Source organism: Lonchura striata, chromosome 35 (assembly GCF_050655825.1).
Source record: "Lonchura striata isolate lonStrDom1 chromosome 35, ASM5065582v1, whole genome shotgun sequence".
NCBI lineage: Eukaryota > Metazoa > Chordata > Aves > Passeriformes > Estrildidae > Lonchura > Lonchura striata.
In genome coordinates, this window is record NC_140737.1 from 513,957 (window position 1) to 540,540 (window position 26,584).

A 26,584-nucleotide genomic window follows, 5' to 3' on the forward strand; every position below is an offset into this window, starting at 1 on the left:
GTTAGATATTTGAGAGGAATTTGGGGATTTTAGTGATTTGGAAATTTCAGAGGAATCGGGAGATTTTACAGGAGTTCGGGGATTTTACGGGAATTTAGAGATTTTAGAAAAAATTAGAAACTTTAGAGGGATTTAAAGAAATTTAGATATTTTAGAGCAATTTGGAACTTTTAGAGGCATTTTCAGATTTTAGAGAAACTCATATTTTAATTAGGGAGAAGCCTTCATATTTAACAATTCCTTTCATCTAAAACACAAATTTTAATTAATTTAAGGATTTTAGATGAGCTAAAAGGAGACACTTTCCAACTTTAAACTGTTAAAGACTTTTTGTCCACCGCGGTTGGATATCGATATTAACTCAATTTGCATATCTTTTAATAAATTAACGCGGCCACGCCCCCCTCCGCTCAGGCATCGCCGCGGGCAGCCCCGCCGCAGCGAAAGCCCCCGCGGGAGCCCCGCCCCCCCTCCCCGCGCGTCGCTATGGCGACGTTTCCCGCCAGCGCCAGGCCACGCCCCCAGCGATGACGCCACGCGGGTGTGAACCAATGGCGGGGTCAGGGCTCGCCCGCCAGGCTGATGGTGGCCAATGAGACGCTCTCGGTGGAGAGGCTCCGCCCCTTCTCGTAGATCAGGTACACCAGGGGGGCGGGGCCTTCCTCCTCGGGGGGCGGGGCCGCCAGCACCGAGTACCCGCTCGGCCCCTCCCACACGCGCAGGCCACGCCCCCACCACGTGGTGCCGTTGTCGAAGCTCCAGCGCAGCGTCATGTTCACGCCTGGGGGCGGGGCCTGGTTGGACACGCCCCCATACAAAGCCACGCCCCCGAGACAAAGCCACGCCCACCCCTGGGGACAGCCCCCGACCCCTGACCCCGGTGTCCCAAATCTGCCCCAGTGTCCCCCCAATGTCCCCAGTGTCCCCCCAATGTCTCCAATGTCCCCCCCAGTGTCCCCCGCAATGTCCCCCCCAATGTCCCCGTGTCCCCTCCATGTCCCAGTGTCCCCCAAAATCCCCGTGTCCCCAATGTCCCCAGTGTCCCCCCATGTCACAATGTCCCCCCCAATGTCCCCGTGTCCCAAATCTGCCCCAGTGTCCCCGTGTCCCCCTCTGTGTCCCCAATGTCCCCTCCCCAGTGTCCCCCCCAATGTCCCCAATGTCCCCGTGTCCCAAATCTACCCCAGTGTCCCCCCAATGTCCCCCCAATGTCCCCAATGTCCCCCAACGCCCCCAACATCCCCAATGTCCTCAGTGTCCCCAATGTCCCCTCTGTGTCCCCGATGTCCCCCCAATGTCCCCAATCCCCCAACGCCCCCAATGTCCCCAATGTCCCCCAGTGTCCCCAATGTCCCCATATCCCCATTGTCCCCAACGCCCCCAATGTCCCCAATGTCCCCCAGTGTCCCCAATGTCCCCCAACGCTCCCAATGTCCCCAATGTCCCCAATGTCCCCAGTGTCCCCCATGTCCCCAGTGTCCCCAACGCCCCCAATGTCCCCATATCCCTGCTGTCCCCAATGTCCCCCCAATGTCCCCAATGTCCCCAATGTCCCCAGTGTCCCCATGTCCCCAATGTCCCCATATCCCCAGTGTCCCCATATCCCCAATGTCCCCGGGCGCTCACGCAGGCTGGGGTGGGCCGGGTTGCTGAAGAGCACCAGCCCGTGCCCGGGCAGCGCCAGGGCGCCGGTGTCCCCAATGTCCCCAATGTCCCCAATGTCCCCATATCCCCAATGTCCCCCAACGTCCCCAATGTCCCCAGTGTCCCCACTGTCCCCTTGTCCCCGCCGTCCCCGGGCGCTCACGCAGGCTCGGGTGGGCCGGGTTGCTGAAGAGCACCAGCCCGTGCCCGGGCAGCGCCAGGGCGCCGGCGGCCACGGCGGGGTCGGGCAGCTCGGGCTCCAGGGTGACGCTGGCGGGGGACAGGCTCTCGCCGCCGTCCCAGCTGCGCGCCCGCATGCGGCAGCGGCAGCGGTACCAGCCCTGGTTGCGGATGCTGACGGCCACCGAGCCGTCGGGCAGCTCGTAGGGCTGGGGGTGGTGGGGAGGGGGTCAGGCACCGGGACCCCCGCCCACACATCGGGGAGGGAACGGGGGGAGGGGGGTGGGGGGAGTGCCAAAATCCCCCGGACCCAAAATCCCGCCGACCCTGAAATTCCCTGAAATCCCCTGACCCTGAAATTCCCACAACCCCAAAATCCCCTGAACCCAAAATTCCCACAACCCCAAAATCCCCTGAACCCAAAATCCTCTGAACTCAAAATCCCCTGAACCCAAAATCCCCTGAGCCCAAAATTCCCACAACCCCAAAATCCTCTGAACTCTAAATCCCCTGACCCCAAAATCCCCTGAGCCCAAAATCCTCTGAACTCAAAATCCCCTGACCCCAAAATCCTCTGAACTCAAAATTCCCACAACCCCAAAATCCCCTGACCCTGAAATTCCCTGAACCCAAAATTCCCACAACCCCAAAATCCTCTGAACTCAAAATCCCCTGAGCCCAAAATCCCCTGAACCCAAAATCCCCTGAACTCAAAATCCCCTGAACCATAAACCCCCTGAACCCAAAATTCCCACAACCCCAAAATTCCCTGAACCCAAAATCCCCTGAACCCGAAATCCCCTGACCCCAAAATGCCCCAAAATCCCTGGCACCAAAATCCCCCAACCCCAAAAACCCCCGACCCCAAAATCCCAAGCCCTGAAATGCCCCAAACCCAAATTCCCCTGGCCCAAAATCCCCCTGCCCCAAAAATCTCCCAACCCCAAACCCCCAGACCCCAAACCCCCAGACCCAAACCCCCAACCCCAAACCCCCAACCCCAAACCCCCAGACCCAAACCCCCCAGCCCCAAACCCCCCAGACCCAAATCCCCAACCCCAAACCCCCAGACCCCAAACCCCCCAGACCCCAAACCCCCCAGACCCAAACCCCCAGCCCCAAACCCCCCGGGGGGCACCTGGCACTCGTCGGGGGTGAAGTCGTGGGGGCGCCGGGGGGCTCCGAAGGGGATGGCGGGCAGGACCCCCCCCCGGTGCCAGCTGCGCCCCCCGTCGTCGCTGAGCAGCAGCGAGACCCCGTCCCGCTCCAGCGTGCCGTGCCCGCAGAACAGCAGCCGGCCCCGGAACGGATCCAGCCGCTTCTGGGGGGCCATGGGGGGTCCTGAGACCCCCAGAGACCCCCAAAAATACCCACAGACCCCCCAAAAATACCCAGAGACCCCCAGAGACCCCCCAGACCCCGTCCCGCTCCAGCGTGCCGTGCCCGCAGAACAGCAGCCGGCCCCGGAACGGATCCAGCCGCTTCTGGGGGGCCATGGGGGGGTCCTGAGACCCCCAGAGACCCCCAAAAATACCCACAGACCCCCCCAAAATACCCAGAGACCCCCAGAGACCCCCCAGACCCCGTCCCGCTCCAGCGTGCCGTGCCCGCAGAACAGCAGCCGGCCCCGGAACGGATCCAGCCGCTTCTGGGGGGCCATGGGGGGTCCTGAGACCCCCAAAAATACCCACAGACCCCCAGAGACCCCCCCAGACCCCCAGAGACCCCCCCAGACCCCGTCCCGCTCCAGCGTGCCGTGCCCGCAGAACAGCAGCCGGCCCCGGAACGGATCCAGCCGCTTCTGGGGGGCCATGGGGGGGTCCTGAGACCCCCAGAGACCCCCAAAAATACCCACAGACCCCCCCAAAATACCCAGAGACCCCCAGAGACCCCCCAGACCCCGTCCCGCTCCAGCGTGCCGTGCCCGCAGAACAGCAGCCGGCCCCGGAACGGATCCAGCCGCTTCTGGGGGGCCATGGGGGGGTCCTGAGACCCCCAGAGACCCCCAAAAATACCCACAGGCCCCCAAAAATACCCACAGACCCCCAGAGACCCCCCCCAGACCATCCCAGACATCCCCAGACCCCCCCAAATTCTCTCCAGACCCCCCCCAACCCCCTCTAGAACTCCCCAGTCCTCTCCCAGACCCCCCAACCCTCGTCAGACCCCCCCCAATTTACCTCCAGACCCCCAAACCCCCCCCAGACCCCTCCCAACCCCCTCAAATTGCCCCCAGACCCCTCCCAGACCCTTCCCAACACCCCCAAGCCCCTCCTGACACCCCCAGACCCCTCCCAGACCCCCCCCAATTTTCCCCCAGACCCCTCCCAGACCCCTCCCAACCCCTCCAGACGCCCCCAGACCCCCCAAAATTTTCCCCAGACCCCTCCCAACCCCTCCAGACGCCCCCAGACCCCCCCAAAATTCCCCCCAGACCCCTCCCAACCCCTCCAGACGCCCCCAGACCCCCCCAAAATTTCCCCCAGACCCCTCCCAACCCCTCCAGACGCCCCCAGACCCCCCCAAAATTTCCCCCAGACCCCTCCCAACCCCTCCAGACGCCCCCAGACCCCCCCAAAATTTCCCCCAGACCCCTCCCAACCCCTCCAGACACCCCCAGACCCCCCAAAATTTCCCCCAGACCCCTCCCAACCCCTCCAGACGCCCCCAGACCCCCCAGATCCCCCCCCCAGAACCCACCTGGATGCCGGAGCCGGGCCCGGGGGCGAACACCTCGCCCCCCACCACGTCGGAGAGGTTCTGGGGGGGTCCCCAGGAGCGCCCCCCGTCGGGGGAGCGCAGCAGGAGGGTGCTGGGGGGGCCGCAGGCCTGGGGGGGGTGGGCGCAGCGGGCGAAGAGCAGCAGCACCTCCCCCCCCCCACAACGGCCAGAGCCCCCAGACTCAGCCCGTCCCCCCCCCAGCCGTCGTCCGCCACCACCTGCGTGGGACCCCAGGTGGCACCTGGGGGGACAGGGGGGGAAATGTGGGGAGGGGGAGCACCTCGGGACCACCCAGAGACCCCCGGAGACCCTCAGGGACCCCCAGGGACCCCCAGGGAACCCCCAGAGCCCCCAGACTCAGCCCGTCCCCCCCCCAGCCGTCGTCCGCCACCACCTGCGTGGGACCCCAGGTGGCACCTGGGGGGACAGGGGGGAAATGTGGGGAGGGGGAGCACCTTGGGACCACCCAGAGACCCCCGGAGACCCCCAGGGAACCCCCAGACTCAGCCCGTCCCCCCCCCAGCCGTCGTCCGCCACCACCTGCGTGGGACCCCAGGTGGCACCTGGGGGGACAGGGGGGAAATGTGGGGAGGGGGAGCACCTTGGGACCACCCAGAGACCCCCAGGGAACCCCCAGAGCCCCCAGACTCAGCCCGTCCCCCACCCAGCCCCTCCCAAACCTCCCCCAGACCCCTCCAGACACCCCCAGGACCCTCCCACCCCCCCAATCCCTTCCCTGACCTCTCCTAGAGCCCCCCAATCCCACCCAACCCCCTCCAATCCCCCCCAGCCCCCCCAACTCCCTGCAGACCCCTCCTAGAGCCCCCCAATCTTCCCCAGACCCTTCCCAACCCCCTCCAGGCACCCCCAGACCCCCCCAGATTCCCCCCAAACCCCTCCTAGAGCCCCGCCATCCCCTCCTGGACCCCCCAAACCCCTCCAAACCCCCACCCAATCCCCCCCAGCCTCCTTCTAGAGCCCCACCATCCCCTCCTGGACCCCCCAAACCCCTCCAAACCACCCCCAATCCCCCCCAGCCTCCTTCTAGAGCCCCACCATCCCCTCCTGGACCCCCCAAACCCCCTCCCAGTCCCCCAAACACCCCCAGCCCCCTTCTAGAGCCCCGCCATTTCCTCCTGCACCCCCCAAACCTCCCCAAACTCCCTCCCAGCACCCCCCAATTCGCCCCAAACCCCTCCTAGAGCCCCGCCATCCCCTCCTGGACCCCCCAAACCCACCCAAACTCCCTCCCAGCACTCCCCAATCCCCCCCAATCCCCCCCAGCCTCCTTCTAGAGCCCCGCCATCCCCTCCTGGACCCCCCAAACCCCTCCAACCCCCCCAACCCCCCCCAGCCTCCTTCTAGATCCCTGCCATCCCCTCCTGGACCCCCCAAACCCCTCCAAACCACCCCCAATCCCCCCCCAGCCCCCTCCTAAAGCCCCGCCATCCCCTCCTGGACCCCCCAAACCCCCTCCCAGTCCCCCAAACACCCCCAGCCCCCTTCTAGAGCCCTGCCATTTCCTCCTGCACCCCCCCAAACCTCCCCAAACTCCCTCCCAGCACCCCCCAATTCGCCCCAAACCCCTCCTAGAGCCCCGCTATCCCCTCCTGGACCCCCCAAGCCCCCTCTCAGCCCCCCCAAATCCCTCCAGCCCCCTCCTAGAGCCCCACCATCCCCTCCTGGACCCCTCAAACCCACCCAAACCCCCTCCCAGCACCCCCCAAACCCCCTCCCAGCACCCCCAACCCCCCCCAGCCTCCTTCTAGAGCCCCGCCATCCCCTCCTGGACCCCCCAAACCCCCCCAAACCCCCACCCAATCCCCCCCAGCCCCCTCCTAGAGCCCCTCAAACCCACCCAAACCCCCTCCCAGCACCCCCCGACCCCCCCCAGCCTCCTTATAGAGCCCCACCATCCCCTCCTGGACCCCCCAAACCCCTCCAAACCCCCCCCCCAATGTCCCCCAAACCCCTCCTAGAGCCCCGCCATCCCCTCCTGGACCCCCCAAACCCCCTCCCAGTCCCCCAAACACCCCCAGCCCCCTTCTAGAGCCCCGCCATTTCCTCCTGCACCCCCCAAACCTCCCCAAACTCCCTCCCAGCACCCCCCAATTCGCCCCAAACCCCTCCTAGAGCCCCGCTATCCCCTCCTGGACCCCCCAAGCCCCCTCTCAGCCCCCCCAAATCCCTCCAGCCCCCTCCTAGAGCCCCACCATCCCCTCCTGGACCCCCAAACCCACCCAAACCCCCTCCCAGCACCCCCAACCCCCCCCAGCCTCCTTATAGAGCCCCACCATCCCCTCCTGGATCCCCCAAACCCACCCAAACCCCCCCCCCAATGTCCCCCAAACCCCTCCTAGAGCCCCGCCATCCCCTCCTGGACCCCCCAATCCCACCCAAACCCCCTCCCAGCACCCCCCAAACCCACCCAAACCCCCTCCCAGCACCCCCAATCCCCCCCCAGCCCCCTCCTAAAGCCCCGCCATTTCCTCCTGGACCCCCCAAACCCACCCAATCCCCCCCAATCCCCCCCAGCCCCCTCCTAAAGCCCCGCCATTTCCTCCTGGACCCCCCCAAACCCACCCAAACCCCCTCCCAGCACTCCCCAATCCCCCCCAATCCCCCCCAATCCCCCCCAGCCCCCTCCTAGAGCCCCGCCATCCCCTCCTGGACCCCCCAAACCCCCCCAAACCCCCTCCCAACCCCCCTCCCGGCCCCCCCAGCCCCCCCAGCCCCACCTCGGTCGGGGGAGCGGCGGCAGGCGATGATTTTGGCCCCCACGTCGGCGGCCGAGCGCTTGCGGCCCTCGGCGCAGGCCAGCAGGGCCCCCCCGGGGGGGGCGGCCAGCAGCGGCACGCGGAAGGTGTGGACCCCCCCAAAAAACGGGGGAGACCCCCCAGCCCCACCGCGGGAGGCCCCGGGAAAGGGGGGACCCCCGCCGCTGACCCACAGCACCTGCTCCCGCAGCAGCCGCGGCCGCACCTGCCGGAATTTGGGGAGGGGGCTCAGGGGGGAGGCATTGGGGGGGGTATTGGGGGTGGGGAGGGGTCCCAGGGGTCAAGGGGGGCCCTGGGGAGGCAGTGGTGGGGGTGGGGGAACATTGGGGAGGGGTCTTGGGGGGTGGAGGGGCATTTTGGGAGGGGTCCTAGGGGGTGAGGAGGGGTCCCGGGGTGGGGGGGGGAATTGGGGAGGGGTCCCGGGGGGGGGAGGGGCATTTGGGGAGGGGTCCTAGGGGGTGAGGAGGGGTCCCGGGGTGGGGGGGGGAATTGGGGAGGGGTCCCGGGGGGTGGAGGGGCATTTTGGGAGGGGTCCTAGGGGGTGAGGAGGGGTCCCGGGGTGGGGGGGGGAATTGGGGAGGGGTCCTGGGGGGGTCTTGGAGAGGTCCCAGGGGTCTCTCGGGGGTCTCTGGGGCTTTTTGAGGAGTCTCTGAGGGTCTCTGAGGGATCCCTGGGGGTCCCCAAGAGTCTCTGAGGGGTCCCTGATGGTCTCTGGGTGTCCCTAGGGGTCCCCGAGGGTCTCTGTGAGGGGTCCCGGGGGTCTCTGGGGGTCCCCAAGAGTCTCTGAGGGGTCCCTTGGTGTCCCCAAGAGTCTCAGAGGGTCCCTTGGTGTCCCCAGGGGTCCAGGGGGTCTCTGTGAGGGATCTCGGGGGTCTCTGGGTATCTTTGAGGAGTCCCCGGGGGTCTCAGAGTATCTCTGGGGGTTCCTGGGTGTCCATGGGGGTCTCTGAGGGTCTTTGGGGGGGTCCCTGGGGGTCTCTGGGTGTCCCTGGGGGTCCCTGAGGGTCTCCGTGAGGGATCTCGGGGGTCCCGGGGGTCTCTGGGTGTCCCTGAGGGGTCTCAGGGGGTCTCAGGGGGTCCCGGGGGGGTCCCGGGGGTCTCCGTGAGGGGTTTCTGGGGGTCCCGGGGGGTCCCGGGGATCTCTGGGGGTCCCGGGTGTCTCTGGGGGTCCCGGGGGTCTCCGTGAGGGGTTTCTGGGGGTCTCTGGGGATCCCGGGGGTCTCTGGGTGTCCCTGAGGGGTCTCAGGGGGTCTCTGGGGGTCCCGGGGGTCTCTGGGGGTCTCAGGGAATCCCTGAGGGTCCCTGGGGCTCTCTGGGGGTCCCTGAGGGTCCCGGGGGGTCCCGGGGGGGTCCCCGTGAGGGATCTCAGGGGGTCCCTGGGGGTCCTGGGGGGGTCCCGGGGGTCTCCGTGAGGGGTTTCTGGGGGTCCCGGGGGTCTCAGGGGGTCTCTGGGTGTCCCTGAGGGTCTCAGGGGTCCCTGGGGGTCCCTGGGGGGTCCCGGGGGCTCCCGGGGGTCTCCGTGAGGGGTTTCTGGGGGTCTCTGGGGATCCCGGGGGTCTCTGGGTGTCCCTGAGGGGTCCCTGAGGGTCCCGGGAGGTCCCGGGGGGATCCCGGGGGTCTCAGGGGGTCCCTGGGGGTCCTGGGGGGGGTCCCGGGGGTCTCCGCGAGGGGTTTCTGGGGGTCCCGGGGGTCTCAGGGGGTCCCTGGGGTGTTTCAGGGGGTCCCGGGGGTCTCCGTGAGGGATATCAGGGGGTCTCAGGGGGTCCCGGGGACCTCTGGGGGTCCCGGGGGGTCCCGGGGGTCTCTGGGTGTCTCAGGGGGTCCCGGGGGTCTCCGCGAGGGGTTTCTGGGGGTTTCTGGGGGTCCCGGGTGTCTCTGGGGGTCCCGGGGGTCTCTGTGAGGGGTTTCTGGGGGTCTCTGGGTGTTTCTGGGGGTCCCGGGGGTCCCTGAGGGTCCCGGGGGGTCCCGGGGGTCTCCGCGAGGGATCTCAGGGGGTCTCTGGGGGTCCCGGGGGTCTCCGCGAGGGGTTTCTGGGGGTCTCAGGGGGTCCCGGGGGTCTCTGGGGGTCTAAGGGGGTCTCTGGGTGTCCCGGGGGGTTCCCGGGGGGGGTCCCGGGGGTCTCCGCGAGGGGTTTCTGGGGGTCCCGGGGGTCCCTGGGGGTCCCGGGGGTCTCTGGGGGTCCCGGGGGGTCCCGGGGGTCTCCGCGAGGGGTTTCTGGGGGTCCCGGGGGTCTCAGGGGGTCCCGGGGGTCTCCGCGAGGTGTTTCTGGGGGTCCCTGGGGGTCTCTGGGTGTCTCAGGGGGTCTCTGGGTGTCTCTGGGGGTTTCTGGGGGTTTCTGGGGGTTTCTGGGGGTCCCTGGAGTGTCTCTGGGGGTCCCGGGGGTCTCCGTGAGGGGTTTCTGGGGGTCCCGGGGGTTTCTGGGGGTCCCGGGGGGTCCCGGGGGTCTCCGCGAGGCCGCTGGGGGAGGGGCCCGCAACGGCCGCCGCGCGCGGTCCCCGCCGCCGGTGCCGGTACCGTGTCGGGGGTCGCCACCCAGCGAGCGCCGGCACCGGGGGGCAGGAGGAGGAGGAGGAAGGGGAGGAAGGGGAGGAAGGGGACGGGAAAAGGAAACGGGAAAAGGAAAAAAGGGAAAAGCGGCGGCCGCGCCCGCGCCGCGCCCATCGCGGCCCCTTTAAGCGGCGCCGCTGAGCCGGGGGGCGGGGCTTCGCCTTAACGCGGCGATGGCGCAGGCGGCCAATGGGAGGGGTGGGCGGGGCTTCACCTTAAAGCGGCGATGGCGCAGGCGGCCAATGGGAGGGGTGGGCGGGGCTTCGCCTTAAAGCGGCGATGGCGCCGACCGCAATGGGAGCGTGGGCGGGACTTAAAGGGGCAACGCTAGGGTGGGGCCCGCAGGCGGGAAATTTGAATTAAAATCAAAGAAATGAAATTAATTATCGGGAATGGAGAGGTTTGATCGGTTTGGGGATTGATCGGCTTAAGGATCTGTCAATTCACTTAGGGTTTGATCGCGTTGGGGATTGATCGATCGGTTTGGGGATCGATCCCTTTGGGTTTTATCGATTCTATTATTTTAATTTTGCTGATTTTGGGTTTATTTTATTGATTTTGGTTTGATTGAATTTGATTGGATTGATTTTGGTTCTACTGAGTTTGATTTGACTGATTTCGGTTTTAGTGATTTTGATTCCATTAATTTTCACTAATGATTTCATTAATAACGGATAAGAATTAGGGAGTAATGAACAATAATTATGAAATAATGCCTAATAACCCTTAATAACAAGAAAATAATTAATTTTAATCAGAAGGCAAGAACTAATCAATCTAATCAATCTAATCAAACTAATAATAATCGCTAATAATTATTGAATAATAGCTATAAAATAATAATAATTAGGAAATAATGATCAATAATCACTAATAATTACAAAAGATCGATTAGTAATTGGGAAATAATCGCTAATAATCACTAATAATCACTAAATAATCAGTAATAATTACAAAAGAGTGATTAGTAATTGGGCAATAATGACTAATAACGACTGACAGCGATGGCTAATTAAGCAGTTATGCATATTAATTAGCTATTAATTAGCAAACCCGGGGAATTTCCCCTCCCCCCTTTCCCAGCTGTTCCCGGGAGCGGCCCCGGGGGGGGGAGGGGCGGCAGCTGCGCGGTCACGTGACCCGGCCGGGGGGGAGGGGGGCAAAATGGGAATTTTGGGGGAAAAATGGGAATTTTGGGATAAAAATGGGGAAAAAAAGAGAATTTTGGGGGGAGAAAATGGCGGGGAAAATGGAAATTTTGGGGGGTGGAAATGGGAATTTTGGGGCGGAAAATGGAAATTTTGGGAGGAAAATGGGAATTTTGGGATAAAAAATGGGAATTTGGGGATTAAAAAAATGGGAAGTTTGGGATGGGGAATGAAAATTTTGGGGGGGAAAATGGGAATTTTGGGATAAAAATGGGGGAAAAGGAATTTTGGGGTGGGAAATGGGGAAAAAGAGGGGAAATTGGAGTTTTGGGGGGGAAATGGGAATAAAAGGGGAGAAATGGGAATTTGGCGATGAAAATGGGAAATTTGTGAGAGATCAATGGAAATTTTGGGGAAAATGAGAATTTTTGGGAGGAAATGGGGAAAAAAAGAGGAAAGTGGGAATAAAAGGGGTTGAATGGAATTTCGGGGAGGAAAAGCCTGAAAAAAAATGGGAATTTGGGGGAAAATCGGAAATAAAAATCTCCCAAAAAATCGGAATTTTGGGGAATTTTTCCCCTTTAAAAAATGGGAGTTTGGGGAATTTCCCCCCTTTTTGTTTCGGGGGTGTTTTTTTTTTTTTTCGGGAATGTTGGGGATTTTTCGCGGGAATTCGGAGTCCGGAAGCCCCCCTGGAGCCCCCCGGGGGGAGGTCCCGAGAATTTTGGGGGATTTTGGGAGGATCCGGGGGGGATTTGGGAGCGACCAGAAGGAGCCGAGGAGAGCGGTGGGCACCGGCCACTGGGGCTTTGGGAATTTGGGGAAAATTTGGGAATTTGGGGGGAGAATTTTGGAATTTTGGGGTGTTTGGGGGGATTTGGGGGGGGGCATTTAGGTAAAATTTGGGAATTCGGGGGGAAATTGTTGGGAATTGGGGGGGAATTTGGGGAGATTTGGAAATTTTTGGGGAAAATTCGGGAGTTTTGGGGGAGTTTTTTTGAAACTGGGGGAAATTTGGGGGAGTTTGTGGGGAATTTGGGGGGACTTTTTGGGAATTCGGGGAGTTTGGGGAATTTTGGGGGGAAAATGGGGAATTTTAGGGGGGAATTGGGGAGAGCTTGGGAGGATTTGGGGGGATTCGGGGATTTTGGGGAAAATTTGGGAATTTGGGGGGATTTGGGGAGAGCTGGGGGAGTTGGGGAGAGTTTTTGTAAATTCGGGGAATTTGGGGGATTTTTGGGTGGAATTTGGGGGAATTTGGGGGGGTCTGGGGGAATTCTGGGAATTTTGGGGAATTTTGGGCGGATTTTGGGGACATTTGGGGCCCATTTTCTCTGCCCCGTGTGGTTTTAAATAGGATTAATGAATATTCATCTTTATGCAAACTAAGGGGCGTGGTCATGGTGGGACCACGCCCCCTCTGCAGCTGTTGTGGGGGGAGGGGGGAAATTCCAGCAAAGGATTCTGGGAGCAGCTGCTGGGCTGAGGGGGGCTCCCAGTGCTCCCAGTTCCTCCCAGTTCATTCCCAGTTCATTCCCAGTTCATTCCAGGTCATTCCCAGTTCCTCCGAGTTCGCCCCCAGTTCATTCCCAGTTCATTCCAGTTCCCTCCCAGTCCATCCCAGTTCATTCCCAGTTCATTCCCAGTTCCTCCCAGTTCATTCCCAGTTCCTCCCAGTTCCTCTCAGTTCCTCCCAGTTCACTCCAGTCCCTCCCAGTTCATTCCCAGTTCACTCCAGTTCCTCCCAGTTTATTCCCAGTCCATCCCAGTCCATCCCAGTCCATCCGAGTTCATTCCCAGTTCCTCCCAGTTCCCTCCCAATCCCTCCCAGTCCCTCCCAGTTCCTCCCAGTCCCTCCCAGTTTATTCCCAGTTCCTCCCAGTTCATTCCCAGTTCCCTCCCAGTTCCTCCCAGTCCCTCCCAGTTCCCTCCCAGTCCCTCCCAGTCCCTCCCAGTTTATTCCCAGTTCCTCCCAGTTCCCTCCCAGTCCCTCCCAGTCCCCCCCAGCTCATTCCCAGTTCCCTCCCAGTGCTCCCAGTCCCCGGGCTGGGGGCGGGGCCATGGCGGCGCTGCCGCTGCCCCTCCCCCTCCTGCTGCTGGCCGGGGTGGCCGAGGGGACCCCGCGGGGGCCGGCGGGGACAGCGCTGGACCTGGGTGAGTGACCCCGTGCCACCGCTGGCCCCAGTGTCCCCAAATGTCCTCAGTGACCCCTGGGTGTCCCCAATGTCCACCTCAATGTCCCCAAATGTCCCCAAATGTCCCCAGTGTCCCCCAACATCCCCAATGTCCCCAGTGTCCCCCCAGTGTCCCCCCAGTGTCCCCAGTGTCCCCAATGTCCCCAATGTCCCCCCAGTGTCCCCAAATGTCCCCAATGTCCCCCAATGTCCCCCCAGTGTCTCCAATGTCCCCAGTGTCCCCCCAATGTCCCCCTCAAGGTCCCCAATGTCCCCAAATGTCCTCAATGACCCCTGAATGTCCCCAGTGTCCCCAATGTCCCCTGCTGTCCCCCCCGATGTCCCCAATGTCCCCAAATGTCCTCAATGACCCCTGGATGTCCCCAATGTCCCCCCCGATGTCCCCAGGCCGCTGCCGCTTCGCTCTGGGCATGCAGGACGGGACCATCCCCGACTTCCGCCTCTCGGCCTCCAGCGCCTGGTCCGACTCCACCGCCGCCCGCCACGGCCGGTACGCACCAGTAAGAACCTGTATAAACCAGTTTAAACCAGTATGAACCAGTACGGACCAATATAAACCAGTACGGACCAGTATAAACCAGTGTGGACCAGTATGGGCTGGCAGAAACCAGTATAAACCAGTATAAACCCAAAACTCCAAATGTCGCCAACTCTCCTGGATGTCCTCCCATCCCTGAGTGTCCCAAACGTCCCCAAATGTCCCCAAACTTCCCCTGGGTGTCCCCAAGTGTCCTCTGGGTGTCCCCAAATGACCCCTGAGTGTCCCCAAACCTCAAAATGTCCCCAAATTCTGTGACTTTTCCCTCATCCCAAATGTCCCCAAATGTCCCCAGGCTGGGCCCCAGCGATGGTGACAGCACCTGGTGCCCAGTGGGACTTCTGGGTGTCCCCAAAAATGTCCTCTGGATGTCCCCAAACCTCAAAATCTCCCCAAATTCCTTGACTTTTCCCTCATCCCAAAAGTCCCTGGGTATCCCCAAGTGTTCTGTGAGTATCCCCAAGTGTCCCCAAATGTCCCCAGATGTCCTCTGGGTGTCCCCAAAACTCCAATGGTCCCCAACTCTCCTGGATGTCCTCCCATCCCTGAGCGTCCCAAATGTCCCCAAATGTCCCCAAATGTCCCCAGGTGGGGCCGCAGTGATGGCGACGGCACCTGGTGCCCAGTGGAACTTCTGGGTGTCCCCAAACCTCAAAATCTCCCCAAATTCCTTGACTTTTCCCTCATCCCAAATGTCTCCAAACGTCCCCAAATGTCCCCAAACGTCCCCAGGCTGGGCCGCAGCGACGGCGACGGCGCCTGGTGCCCGGCGGGGCCGGTGTTCCCGGCCGAGCAGGAGTTCCTGGAGGTGGACCTGGGCCGGCTGCACGTGGTGACGCTGGTGGGGACGCAGGGACGCCACGCGGGGGGACACGGCCGCGAGTTCGCCCGGCAGTACCGGCTGCGCTACAGCCGCGACCGGCGCCGCTGGCTGCGCTGGAGGGACCGCTGGGGACACGAGGTGGCTGCGGGGACAACGGGGGATTTGGGGGTGTTGGGGGTGTTGGGGACGTTGAGGGGGTTTGGGGACATTGGGGGATTTGGGGACATTGGGAAATTTGGGGACGTTGGGGAATTTGGGGATATTGGGGAATTTGGGGACGTTGGGGAATTTGGGGACGTTGGGGAATTTGGGGGCGTTGGGGGATTTGGGGACTTTGGGGGCATTGGGGACGTTGAGGGGGTTTGGGGACATTGGGAGATTTGGAGGCATTGGGGGATTTGGGGACTTTGGGGGATTTGGGGACATTGGGGGATTTGGGGACATTGGGGAGACATTGGGGACCTTTGGGGACACCTTGGGGACATCATGGCGCCGAGGCCATCGAGGACGCCCCGGGAGACCTCGGGCTGTGACAGACCCCGAGAAGTTCCCGGGGTCTCCCGGGCTGACGCCACCTTTGGGTGGTGGCTCCGCAGGTGATCGGTGGCAACGAGGACCCCGAGGGCGTGGTGCTCAAGGACCTGTCCCCGGCGCCGGTGGCCCGGGCGCTGCGCGTGTACCCGCGGGCGCCGCGCGCCATGAGCGTCTGCCTGCGCCTGGAGCTCTACGGCTGCCCCTGGGAGGGTGAGCGTCACCTCACTGTCACCTCACTGCCACCCCCGGGTCACCCCCGGGTCACCTCAGTCCCCTCCCTGCTGTGGACGCACCCCTGGTGGCCCTAAAGGGGTGGTGGTCGCCCATGGTCATGTCCGACACCCAACGGCCCTTGGTGGTGGCCCTGGGGCAGCTGAGTTGGGGTCTTGTCACTGTGGGGTCATTGGTTGGGTGTTGAGGTCATCCATTGGGTGTTGGGGTCAATGGTTGGGTGTTGGGATCATCCATTGGGTGTTGAGGTCATCCATTGGGTGTTGGGGTCATCCATTGGGTGTTGGGGTCAATGGTTGGGTGTTGGGGTCATTCATTGGGTGTTGGGGTCAGCGGTTGGGTGTTGGGTCATTGGTTGGGTGTTGGGGTCAATGGTTGGGTGTTGGGGTCATCCATTGGGTGTTGGTGTCAATGGTTGGGTGTTGAGATCATCCATTGGGTGTTGGGGTCATTGGTTGGGTGTTGGGGTCATCCATTGGGTGTTGGGGTCAACGGTTGGGTGTTGGGGTCATCCATTGGGTGTTGGGGTCAACAATTGGGTGTTGGGGTCAGCGGTTGGGTGTTGGGGTCATCCATTGGGTGTTGGGGCCAATGGTTGGGTCATGGGGTCAACGACTGGTTGACAACATCCTCCATTGGCTCATGACATCATCATGGCCACGCCCCCAGCCCACCCAATGGCACCTCCTGGGTGTCCCCAAGGGGTGGTGACCTCATGGTGACCCCTCCCCGTCTCCAGCTGGGCTCTTGTCCTACACGGCCCCGCGGGGACACGTCATGGCCCTGGACCCCGCCCCCATCGTCCTCAACGACTCCACCTACGACGGTTTCAGCGCCGGCCCGTGAGTGTCCCCAGGTGTCCCCAAACCATCCCCAGGTGTTCCCAAACCATCTCCAGGTGTTCCCAGGTGCTCCCAAACCATCTCCAGGTGTTCCCAAACCATCTCCAGGTGTCCCTAAACCATCCCCAGGTGTCCCCAGGTGTTCCCAAACCATCCCCAGGTGTCCCCAGGTGTTCCCAGGTCTCCCCAAACCATCTCCAGGTGTTCCCAAACTGTCCCAGGTTGTCCTGTGGCAGTCCCCAGGTGGGTGGGATGGGACAATCCCCGGATCCAGCTGTGTCCCACCTGCCCAGGTGTCACTGGGGGGTTCCCAGGTGTCACTGGAGGATCTCGATCCAGGTGTGTCCCACCTGCCCAGGTTGCACTTCGGGGGGCTGGGCCAGCTCTCGGACGGGGTCCTGGGCCTCGATGACTTCTTGAGGACCCGTGAGCGCCACCTGTGGCCGGGCTATGACTACGTGGGGTGGCCGCGGCCGCCGGGGCCCCAGCCCCACGTGGAGCTGGAGTTCGAGTTCCAGGAGCTCCGCGCCTTCCACGCCATGCAGGTGCCCCAGGGGATGCTGGGAGATCTGGGGCGCTGGGAACGGTGGGATTGGTCAGCCATGGACGGACGGAGGGGTGGCCACCACGCCAAGGCCACCTCGGGGTCCAAAATGTCCCTCTGGAGAACTTCGGGATTGGCCACCTTGCCCCAGGGCATCATGGGACGTGCTGTTACCCCCCAGGTCCACTGCAACAACCTCCACACGCGCGGGGTCGGAATCTTCCGGGCTGTCGAGTGCCGCTTCAAGAAGATCTTGGCCACGGCCTGGGAGCCCATGGTGGCCACCCATAGCCTGGCCAGGGCCACCAAGGACGCCAGCGCCCGCTGGGTCGCCGTGCCCTTGGGCGGGCGCCACGCCCGCTTCATCCAGTGTCGCTTCTTCTTCGGCGCCGAGTGGATGCTCTTCAGTGAGGTGTCCTTCGTCTCAGGTTGGGTGTTGGGGTCAATGGTTGGGTGTTGGGGGTCAATGGTTGGGTGTTGGGGTCATTGGTTGGGTGTTGGGGTCAATGTTTGGGTGTTGGGGTCATTGGTTGGGTGTTGGGGTCAATGTTTGGGTGTTGGGGTCAATGGTTGGGTGTTGGGGTCATTGGTTGGGTGTTGGGGTCAACAGTAGGGTCACGGAATCATTGGTTGGGTGTTGGGGTCAACAGTAGGGTCATGAGGTCATCCATAGGGTGTTGGGGTCATCCATTGTGTGTTGGGGTCATCCATTGGGTGTTGGTGTCATCCATTGGGTGTTGGGATCATTGGTTGGGTGTTGGGGTCAATGCTTTGGTGTTGGGATCAATGGTTGGGTGTTGGGGTCATTGGTTGGGTGTTGGGGTCAATGGTTGGCTCATGGAGTCAATGGTTGGGTGTTGAGGTCATTGGTTGGGTCATGGAGTCATCCATTGGGTGTTGGGGTCATCCATTGGGTGTTGGGGTCAATGGTTGGGTCATGGAGTCAACGACTGTGTGATGACATCACTGGTTGACCGTTGAGGTCATTGTCAATCAATGACGTCATCGGTTTTGTGATTACGTCATTGATGGTTCGTGATATTGTCGATGACGTCATTGGCTGTCAATGATGTCATTGACCGTCGATGATGTCATCAATGCCCGTCCCCGCCCCCAGAGGTGCTGGATGACCCCGGGGGTGCTAGCGGGTGCCCCCCGACCCCCGACCCCTCCACCGCCATCTTGGAAAACGCCCGTGACGGGGGCGGGGCCACCAATGTCACCTCCCCTGGTAGGCGGGGCTTATCTGGGAGTGGTTTAACTGGGAGGGGCTTAAGTGGGTGGAGCTTAAATAGGCGGGGCTTTAGTGGGTGGGGCATGGCTGGGCGTGGCTTAACTGGGAGGGGATTGGGTGGGTGTGGTTGATTGGGTGGGGTTTAATTGGGCGGGGCTTAATGGGGAGTGGCTAAAGGGAGACATAATTGGGTGGAGCTTAATAAGGTGTGGCTTAATGGGGATAAATGGGTGGGGTTTAATTGGGCGTGGCTTAAAGGGGTGTGGCTTAAGGGAGGCATAAGTGGGTGGAGCTTAATAAGGTGTGGCTTAATGGGGATAAATGGGTGGGGTTTAATTGGGCGTGGCTTAAAGGGGTGTGGCTTAAGGGAGGCATAAGTGGGTGGAGCTTAATAAGGTGTGGCTTAATGGGGATAAACGGGTGGCGCTTAATTAGGCAGGGCTTAATGGGGTGTGGCTTAATGGGGAATAAATGGGTAAGGTTTAATTGGGCGGGGCTTATTTGGGTGTGGCTTAGGGGAAGCATAAATGGGTGGGATTTAATTGGGCGGGGCTTAATGGGGAGTAGCTTAATGGGGGCATAAATGGGTGTGGTTTAATTGGGCGGGGCTTAATGGGGTGTGGCTTAATAGAGGTATAAATGGGTGGGGTTTAATTGGGCGGGGTTCAAAGGGGTGGGAATTAAGTGGGCGTGGTTTATCCATGGTGGGCGTGGCCATGACACCCTCCTGCCCTCCCAGTGGCCCCCGGGGAGGCCGAACTGGTCCCGCCGGTGGCCCAGGGTGAGGCGGGGCAGTCGCCGGCGCTGCTGGGCTGCCTGGGCGCCATCATCCTCCTCCTGCTCGCCATCATCATCCTCATCCTGCGACGCCGCCGCGGCGCGGCCGGGCCGCTGGGCAAGGTCACCGGGAGGGACTGGGAGGGAACTGGGAGGGATTTGAGGGGGACTGGGAGGGACTGGGAATGGACTGGGGGGGACTGGGATGGACTGGGAGGGATTTGAGGGGGACTGGGAGGGGATTGGGAGGGACTGGGAATAAACTGGGAGGGACTGGGAGGGATTTGAGGGGGACTGGGAGGGACTGGGAGAGACTGGGATGGACTGGGAAGAATTTGGGGGGGACTGGGAGGGACTGGGAGTGACTGGGAGGGATTTGAGAGGGACTGGGAGGGACTGGGAATGGACTGGGAGGAGTTGAACTGGTTTTTACTGCTCAGAACCAGTTCTAACTGAGGCTGAACTGGTCGTAACTGGTTTTTATTGGTCTGAACCAGTTCTAACGGGTCGGAACTGGTTCTAATTGTTTCTAAGTGGTTCTGACTGGTTTTTACGGGTTTTTACTGGTTTGTGCTGGTCTCAGGGCTGCGGGCCGGAGGCGGCGCTGCGGGTGCAGCTCTCGGGGGACACCGTGGTCATCAACAACGCCACGGGAGGGGGAGGGGCGCGGGGGGGACCCCGCTACGAGCGGATCGGAACCGGAACTGGGAACGGAACCGGGAACGGAACCGGAACCGGGGAGTACCAGGAACCCACCCGGGCACGGCCCCGACCGCCCCCGCTGCCGCCCGGGGCTGGTGAGACAGGGGAGGGGAAAAAAGGGGGAAAAGGGGAAAAGTTGGGGTGGAGAGGGGGAAAATGAGGGAAAGGGGAAAAAAGGGAAAAATTTGGGGGAAAATGGGAAAAAAGGGAAAGGGGAAAAGGGAGAAAAATGGGGAAAGGGAGGGGGAAAAAGGAGGAAAAAAGGAAGGAAAAAAGGAAAAGGTGGGGAAAAGGAAAAAGGTGAAAAGAAAGAGGAAAAGGGGGAAAAAAGGGGAAAGGGGACAGAAAAAGGAGGGGGAAAAGGAATAAGGGAGGATTTTCCTCCCTAGTTTTAATTTTGGCTGAAATCGCCCCAAAAACTCAGTGCAGGAATGAGGAAAAGGCTCAAAAATCCCTCAGGAATGGGAGGCTGGGGAGGGAAACCACGCCCCTCTCTGACCACGCCCCTCTCTGACCACGCCCCTCTCTGACCACGCCCCCCCCAGCCAACCCGGCCTATCGGCTGCTCCTGGCCACCTACGCCCGACCAATAGGAGGCCTCGCCCTGGCCCCGCCCGCCACTGCCAAGCCAATCAACACCGACGGTAAGGGCGGGGCACGGGGAGGGCCACGCCCACTTTAGCCCCGCCCACAGAGACCTCACCTGTGCCCCTCCCACCTGCACAGGTGAGCCGGGGGCGGGGGCCTACGCCGAGGCTGACGTCACCGGAGGCTCCGCCTACGCCCTGGCTGGCCCCGCCCACAGCCCCGCCCACGGCCCCGCCCTCCCGTCCTTCCCCCGGCACCGCCTCCGCTTCCGGGAGAAGCTGGGGGAGGGGCAGTTCGGAGAGGTAAGCCACGCCCCCGGCAGCATGCCACGCCCCCTTCCAGGCCACGCCCACTATGGATTAGCCCCACCCCTCAAGGGTTTTAACCTCGCCCCAAAATTAATTTCCATGCCCTTAAATAGTTTAGCCCCACCCCTTGCATGGCCACCCCCAAATCTTATTGGCCACGCCCCTTTTTAAACCCCACCCAATGTTTGGCATGTTAGTCCCGCCTCATTTCTGGAGCCACACCCCTTTTCTGTTGGCCACACCCCCATGAGTTTGACCATGCCCCCTCTCATTTGGTACCGCCCCAGGTGCTGCTGGCCCCGCCCATTTCACGAGGCTCCGCCCCTTTCTCTGGCCCCGCCCCAGGTGCTGCTGGCCCCGCCCATTTCACGAGGCCCCGCCCCTTTCTCTGGCCCCGCCCCCAGGTGCTGCTGTGTGAGGTCATCGCCCCCCACACCCTGGGCCTGGCCCCGCCCCCCAACTCAGGCCCCGCCCCCTCGGCCGCAGAGCGCCCCCTGCTGGTGGCGGTCAAGGTGCTGCGGCCAGACGCCCCCAAGAACGCCCGGTAGGGAAACTGGGAGAACTGGGAATGTACTGGGATGGACTGGGAGGGGACTGGGATGGAACTGTGAGAGACTGGGAGGGACTGGGAATGGACTATGATGGACTGGGAGGGGACTGGGATGGACTGGGAATGAACTGGGAGGGACTGGGAGGGACTGGGAATGAACTGGGAGGGACTGGGAGGGACTGGAGGTGGTTGGGCGGGACTGGGAGAGGGGGACAGGAGGATCCTGGAGGGTGGCCAAGGGGATCCAGGTGTGCCCAGGTGTGCCCAGGGCATACCCAGCTGTACCCAGGTGTGCCCAGGTATGCCCAAGTGTGTGCAGCTGTTACCCAGGTGTGCCCAGGTGTTACCTAGCTGTACCCAGGGCATACCCAGGTGTGCCCAGGTGTGTGCAGGTGTTACTCAGGTGTGCCCAGGTGTGCCCAGGTGTTACCTAGCTGTACCCAGGGCATATCCAGGCGTGCCCAGGTGTTACCCAGTTGTGCCTAGGTGTGTGCAGGTGTTACCCAGGTGTGCCCAGGTGTTACCTAGCTGTACCCAGGGCATATCCAGGCGTGCCCAGGTGTGCCCAGGTGTGTGCAGCTGTTACCCAGGTGTGCCCAGGTGTTACCTAGATGTACCCAGGGCATACCCAGGTGTGTGCAGCTGTTACCCAGGTGTGCCCAGGTGTGTGCAGCTGTTACCCAGGTGTTACCTAGCTGTACCCAGGGCATACCCAGGTGTGCCCAGGTGTGCCCAGGTGTGTGCAGCTGTTACCCAGGTGTGCCCAGGTGTGTGCAGCTGTTACCCAGGTGTGCCCAGGTGCGCCCGGGCGTGCCCAGGTGCGCTGAGGCGGGCGCCGGGCGGGCCCAGGCGGGATTTCCTGCAGGAGGCGCGGACGCTGGGCCGGCTGCGGGACCCCAACATCGTGCGGCTGCTGGGGGTGTGCGGCGGCCCCGGGCCCCTGTGCATCGTCACCGAGTACATGGAGCACGGAGACCTGCACCGCTTCCTGGGCGGGGCCCGCGGCCACGCCCTCAGGTGGGACACGCCCACACAACCCCACCCCGGCCACGCCCACCGGGGACACGCCCACGCGGAGTTGTTCGCTGTTAGCGTTTCTGGGGGGCTGGCCCTTTAAGAGAAGTTCCTCCCTAATTAAGCCACGCCCAAATGTGGACACGCCCACCAGAGCCACGCCCACCAGGACACGCCCACTCCAAATTACTCTCGGGTTCTGGCCCTTTAAGAGAAGCCCCTTGATGATTAGACCATGCCCAAGTGTGGACACGCCCACCATAGCCACGCCCACTGGGGACACGCCCACTTAGAGAGATTAGCTGTTAGCATTTCTGGGGTTCTGGCCCTTTAAGAGAAGTTCCTCCCTAATTAAGCCACGCCCAAATGTGGACACGCCCACCTGAGCCACGCCCACCAGGACACGCCCACTCAGAATGGTTCTGGGGTTCTGGCCCTTTAAGAGAAGCCCCTCGATATTTAGGCCACGCCCAAATGTGGACACGCCCACCATAGCCACGCCCACTAGGGACACGCCCACTCTGAGTTGTTAGCATTTCTGGAGTGCTGGCCCTTTAAGAGAAGCCCCTCCCTAATTAAGCCACGCCCAAATGTGGACACGCCCACTGGGGACACGCCCACTCAGCGAGGTTTGCTGTTAGCATTTTTAGGGTTCTGGCCCTTTAAGAAAATCCCCTCCCTAATTAAGCCACGCCCATCAGAAAAGACCACGCCCCCAACATGGACACACCCACCTGAGCCACGCCCACTCCAAGTCAGTCTGGGGGGAAAATTAAATTTTTTTCATGCAGACAAATTGAATTTTTTTCAGGGAAAAAAGCTGGTTTTTGGGGGGAAAAAATCAGGATTATTATGCTGAAAAAAGCAAATTTTTTTGGGGAAAAACCAGGAATAAATGAAGATCAAAAATAAGAATTTTGGTGAAAAATGCAATTTTTTCATGGAGAAAAATCTAATTATTTTGGGGAAAAAAGTGGGTTTTTCAGGGGGAAAGAAACAGGAATAAATGAAGAGAAACAATTTGAATTTTTGGGGGAGAAATGCAATTTTTTCATGTAGAAAAATCAAATTTTTTTGGGGGGGAAAAAGCCTTTTTTTGGGGGGAAAAAGCGGTTTATTTTGGAAAATCCTGATTTTTTTGGGGGGAAAATTACGAATTTTTGGTAAAACCCCGGAATTTTTTTGCCAGCCTGGCCACGCTGGTGGATGTGGGCGCCCAGATCGCCTCCGGGATGCGTTTCCTGGCCGCGCGGAACTTCGTGCACCGGGACCTGGCCACGCGGAACTGCCTGGTGGGAGAGGGGCTGCGCGTGAAGGTGGCGGATTTCGGGATGAGCCGGAACCTGTACGGCACCGGCTACGGGCGCGTGCGCGGCCGCGCGCTGCTGCCCATCCGCTGGATGGCCTGGGAGAGCATCCTCTGGGTGAGAGATCCGAAAAAAACAGGAGTTTGGGGGGGAAAAACGGGAAAAAACGGGGAAAAAAGTTGAATTTGGGGTGAAAAAATGGAAAAAAAATCAGAATTTTTTTGGAAATATATGGGATTTTTCGGAGTGAATTGGGAAAATGTTTTGGTTTCTTAGGGGAAAAATTGGATTTTTGGGAAATTCCCAGAAATTCCCCAAATATTGGCGTTTCAGGGCAGGTTCAGTAACACCTGGGCCTTTGGGGAGGTCCTGAACCCCCAAATTTGGAATTTCTGAGTGCTGGAAACTCCCAAAAGCTCCCAAAACCTCCCCAAAAATTCCCCAAATTTCCCATAAAATCCCAAAAAGTCCCCAAAATTCCTAAATTTGGTGTTTCAGGGCAGGTTCAGCCCGGCCAGCGACGCCTGGGCCTTCGGGGTGACGCTCTGGGAGGTGACAACACCCCAAATTTGGAATTCCTGACTTCCCAAACCTCCCAAAAATTCCCCAAAAATCCCCAAAATTCCCAAATTTGGTGCTTCAGGGCAGGTTCAGCCCGGCCAGCGACGCCTGGGCCTTCGGGGTGACGCTCTGGGAGGTGCTGACACCCCAAATTTGAAATTCCTGACTTCCCAAACCTCCCAAAAATTCCCCAAAAATCCCAAAAAAATCCCCAGAATTCCCGAATTTGGTGCTTCAGGGCAGGTTCAGCCCGGCCAGCGATGCCTGGGCCTTCGGGGTGACGCTCTGGGAGGTGACAACACCCCAAATTTGAAATTCCTGACTTCCCAAAACTCCCAAAAATTCCCCAAAAATCCCCAAAATTCCCAAATTTGGTGCTTCAGGGCAGGTTCAGCCCGGCCAGCGATGCCTGGGCCTTCGGGGTGACGCTCTGGGAGGCACTGACACCCCAAATTTGAAATTCCTGACTTCCCAAACCTCCCAAAAATTCCCAAAAAATCCCCAAAAAATCCCCAGAATTCCCTAATTTGGTGCTTCAGGGCAGGTTCAGCCCGGCCAGCGACGCCTGGGCCTTCGGGGTGACGCTCTGGGAGGTGACAACACCCCAAATTTGGACTTTCTGACTTCCCAAAACTCCCAAAAATTCCCCAAAAATCCCCAGAATTCCCTAATTTGGTGCTTCAGGGCAGGTTCAGCCCGGCCAGCGACGCCTGGGCCTTCGGGGTGACGCTCTGGGAGGTGCTGACACCCCAAATTTGAAATTCCTGACTTCCCAAAACTCCCAAAAATTCCCCAAAAAATTCCCCAAAAAATTCCCCAAAAAGTCCCCAAAATTCCTAAATTTGGTGTTTCAGGGCAGGTTCAGCCCGGCCAGCGATGCCTGGGCCTTCGGGGTGACGCTCTGGGAGGTGCTGACGCGCTGCCGGGAGCAGCCCTACGGCGCCCTGAGCGACGAGCAGGTGATCGCCAACGCCGGCCACCACTTCCACAACCGCGGCCAGCAGGTGCACTGGGAGGGACTGGGAGGGACTGGGAGGGGATTTGGGGGGACTGGGAGGGAGTTGGGAGGGGATTTGGAGAGACTGGGAGGGACTGGGAGGAACTGGGAGGGACTGGGAGGAACTGGGAGGAATTGGGAGGAACTGGGAGAGAACTGGGAGGGAACTGGGACGGATTTGAAGGGGACTGGGAGATGTTTAGAGGAGGTTTTGGGGCACTGGGAGCTACTGGGAATGGACTGGGATGGACTGGGGGGAACTGGGATGGGGTTATGGGGCCCAGTTATCCCAATCCCAGTCCCTCCCAGTTCCCTCCCAGTCCCCCCCAGTTCCCTCCCAGTCCCTCCCAGTTCCCTCCCAGTCCCTCCCAGTCCCCCCCAGTTCCCTCCCAGTCCCTCCCAGTTCCCTCCCAGTCCCCCCCAGTTCCCTCCCAGTCCCTCCCAGTTCCCTCCCAGTCCCTCCCAGTTCCCTCCCAGTCCCTCCCAGTCCCCCCCAGTTCCCTCCCAGTCCCTCCCAGTCCCTCCCAGTCCATCCCAGTAACCCCAGTTCCAGCAGTACCTGCCCTGTCCCCCCGGCTGCCCCCCGGCCCTGCACCGGCTGATGTTGAGCTGCTGGGCCCGCGAGGCGGCCGAGCGGCCGGACTTCGGCCACCTGCACCGCGCCCTGAGTGACCACTGCGCCCTGAGTGACCACTGAGTGACAACTGAGTGACCACTGAGTGACCACTGCGCCCTGAGTGACCACTGAGTGACAACTGAGTGACCACTGGGCCCTGAGTGACCACTGAGTGACCACTGCGCCCTGAGTGACCCTGAGGGACCACTGAGTGACCACTGTGCGACCCTGAGTGACCACTGAGTGACCACTGCGCGCTGAGTGACCACTGAGTGACCACTGAGTGACCCTGAGTGACCACTGAGCCCTGAGTGACCACTGAGTGACCCTGAGTGACCACTGAGCCCTGAGTGACCACTGAGTGACCATTGTGCCCTGAGTGACCACTGAGTGACCCTGAGTGACCACTGAGCAACCACTGAGCGACCACTGAGTGACCACTGAGTGACCACTGAGTGACCACTGAGTGACCACTGAGTGACCACTGAGCGACCACTGAGTGACCACTGAGTGACCACTGAGCGACCACTGAGCGACCACTGAGTGACCACTGAGTGACCACTGTGCCCTGAGTGACCACTGGTCATCTTCTTCATCATCATCACTGACCGGTCTTTGGCTGGACCCTGAGTGACCCCTGAGTGACCCCTGAGTGACCCATGAGTGACCACTGAGTGACCACAGTCATCTTCCTCTCCTCCCCTCTCATTAAGGATTTCATCACCCGCGGTGGGGGAGGGGCCAGGCCGATTTTGGGGGCAGAAATTCTGGATTTTTGTTCATTTAATTTTTAAAAATTGCCAATTTTGGGGAGTTTTTGGGGCTTTAAAATCTTTTTATTTTTTCCCCTCAAAAATTGTCCAAAATTTTCAAAAATTTCCCTTTTCCTTCTCAAAAGTTCAATTTTTTTCCCACAGAACTTTTTTCCTCCGGAAAAAAAAAACTTCCCAAAAAAATATCTTGGTACAAAAAAAAATATTAAATTTTCTCCCCAAATAAATTTTTTTCATGGAAAAAAAATCCCAGATCTCACCATAAACACAATTTTTTTTCCCTTTTCAGAACACCCCAAATTTTAAATAAATCCATTGATATTCCTTGGAAACACAATTTTTTCTCTCAAATTTTCACTTGTTTTTCAATAAAATCAATGTTTTTTCACACAGAAATTCCTTTTGTTTCCACCCAAAACCCGTTTTCCTGCTA

At 60.6% G+C, this 26,584-nt stretch overlaps 2 protein-coding genes across 6 annotated transcripts; one reads left to right on the forward strand and one right to left on the reverse strand.

Moving 5' to 3' along the window:
• Nucleotides 1–343: 343 nt before the first annotated feature.
• NEU1 (neuraminidase 1) lies at nt 344–10,013 on the reverse strand. The gene is given in 7 exon segments (XM_085564940.1): nt 344–781; nt 1,808–2,033; nt 2,963–3,145; nt 4,525–4,701; nt 4,704–4,786; nt 7,284–7,527; nt 9,837–10,013. Coding segments are annotated over 7 exon segments (1,281 nt in total). The 5' UTR covers nt 9,984–10,013; the 3' UTR covers nt 344–560.
• A 974-nt stretch (nt 10,014–10,987) lies between these two features.
• On the forward strand, nt 10,988–26,488 carry LOC110482324 (epithelial discoidin domain-containing receptor 1). 5 transcript variants are annotated; one of them, XM_085564921.1, is made up of 18 exons: nt 11,773–11,804; nt 13,047–13,171; nt 13,600–13,702; nt 14,483–14,711; nt 15,170–15,317; nt 16,078–16,180; nt 16,539–16,725; nt 16,906–17,152; nt 17,842–17,955; nt 18,698–18,858; nt 19,319–19,532; nt 19,983–20,081; nt 20,164–20,327; nt 20,738–20,877; nt 21,733–21,900; nt 23,087–23,321; nt 24,620–24,769; nt 25,316–26,488. In XM_085564921.1, exons 2-18 carry the CDS (start codon nt 13,078–13,080, stop codon nt 25,457–25,459), a joined length of 2,700 nt encoding a protein of 899 aa, XP_085421047.1. In that variant the 5' UTR covers nt 11,773–11,804; nt 13,047–13,077; the 3' UTR covers nt 25,460–26,488. The 5 variants fall into 5 exon arrangements, with proteins under 5 accessions (XP_085421044.1, XP_085421045.1, XP_085421047.1 ...); XM_085564918.1 differs by lacking the exon at nt 13,047–13,171 and having other exon boundaries at nt 10,988–11,804; XM_085564919.1 differs by lacking the exon at nt 13,047–13,171 and having other exon boundaries at nt 10,988–11,804; nt 25,319–26,488.
• Nucleotides 26,489–26,584: the final 96 nt, after the last annotated feature.

Bases quoted from the DNA above. Each gene is read 5' to 3' on its own strand.
- LOC110482324 (XM_085564918.1), top strand. From the start codon at position 11,606: ATGGGAGTTTGGGGAATTTCCCCCCTTTTTGTTTCGGGGGTGTTTTTT. The intron at 17,153-17,841 runs GTTGGGTGTTGG...CCCCGCCCCCAG, and splicing joins TGAGGTGTCCTTCGTCTCAG to AGGTGCTGGATGACCCCGGG. The intron at 20,082-20,163 runs GTAAGGGCGGGG...CCACCTGCACAG, and splicing joins CAAGCCAATCAACACCGACG to GTGAGCCGGGGGCGGGGGCC.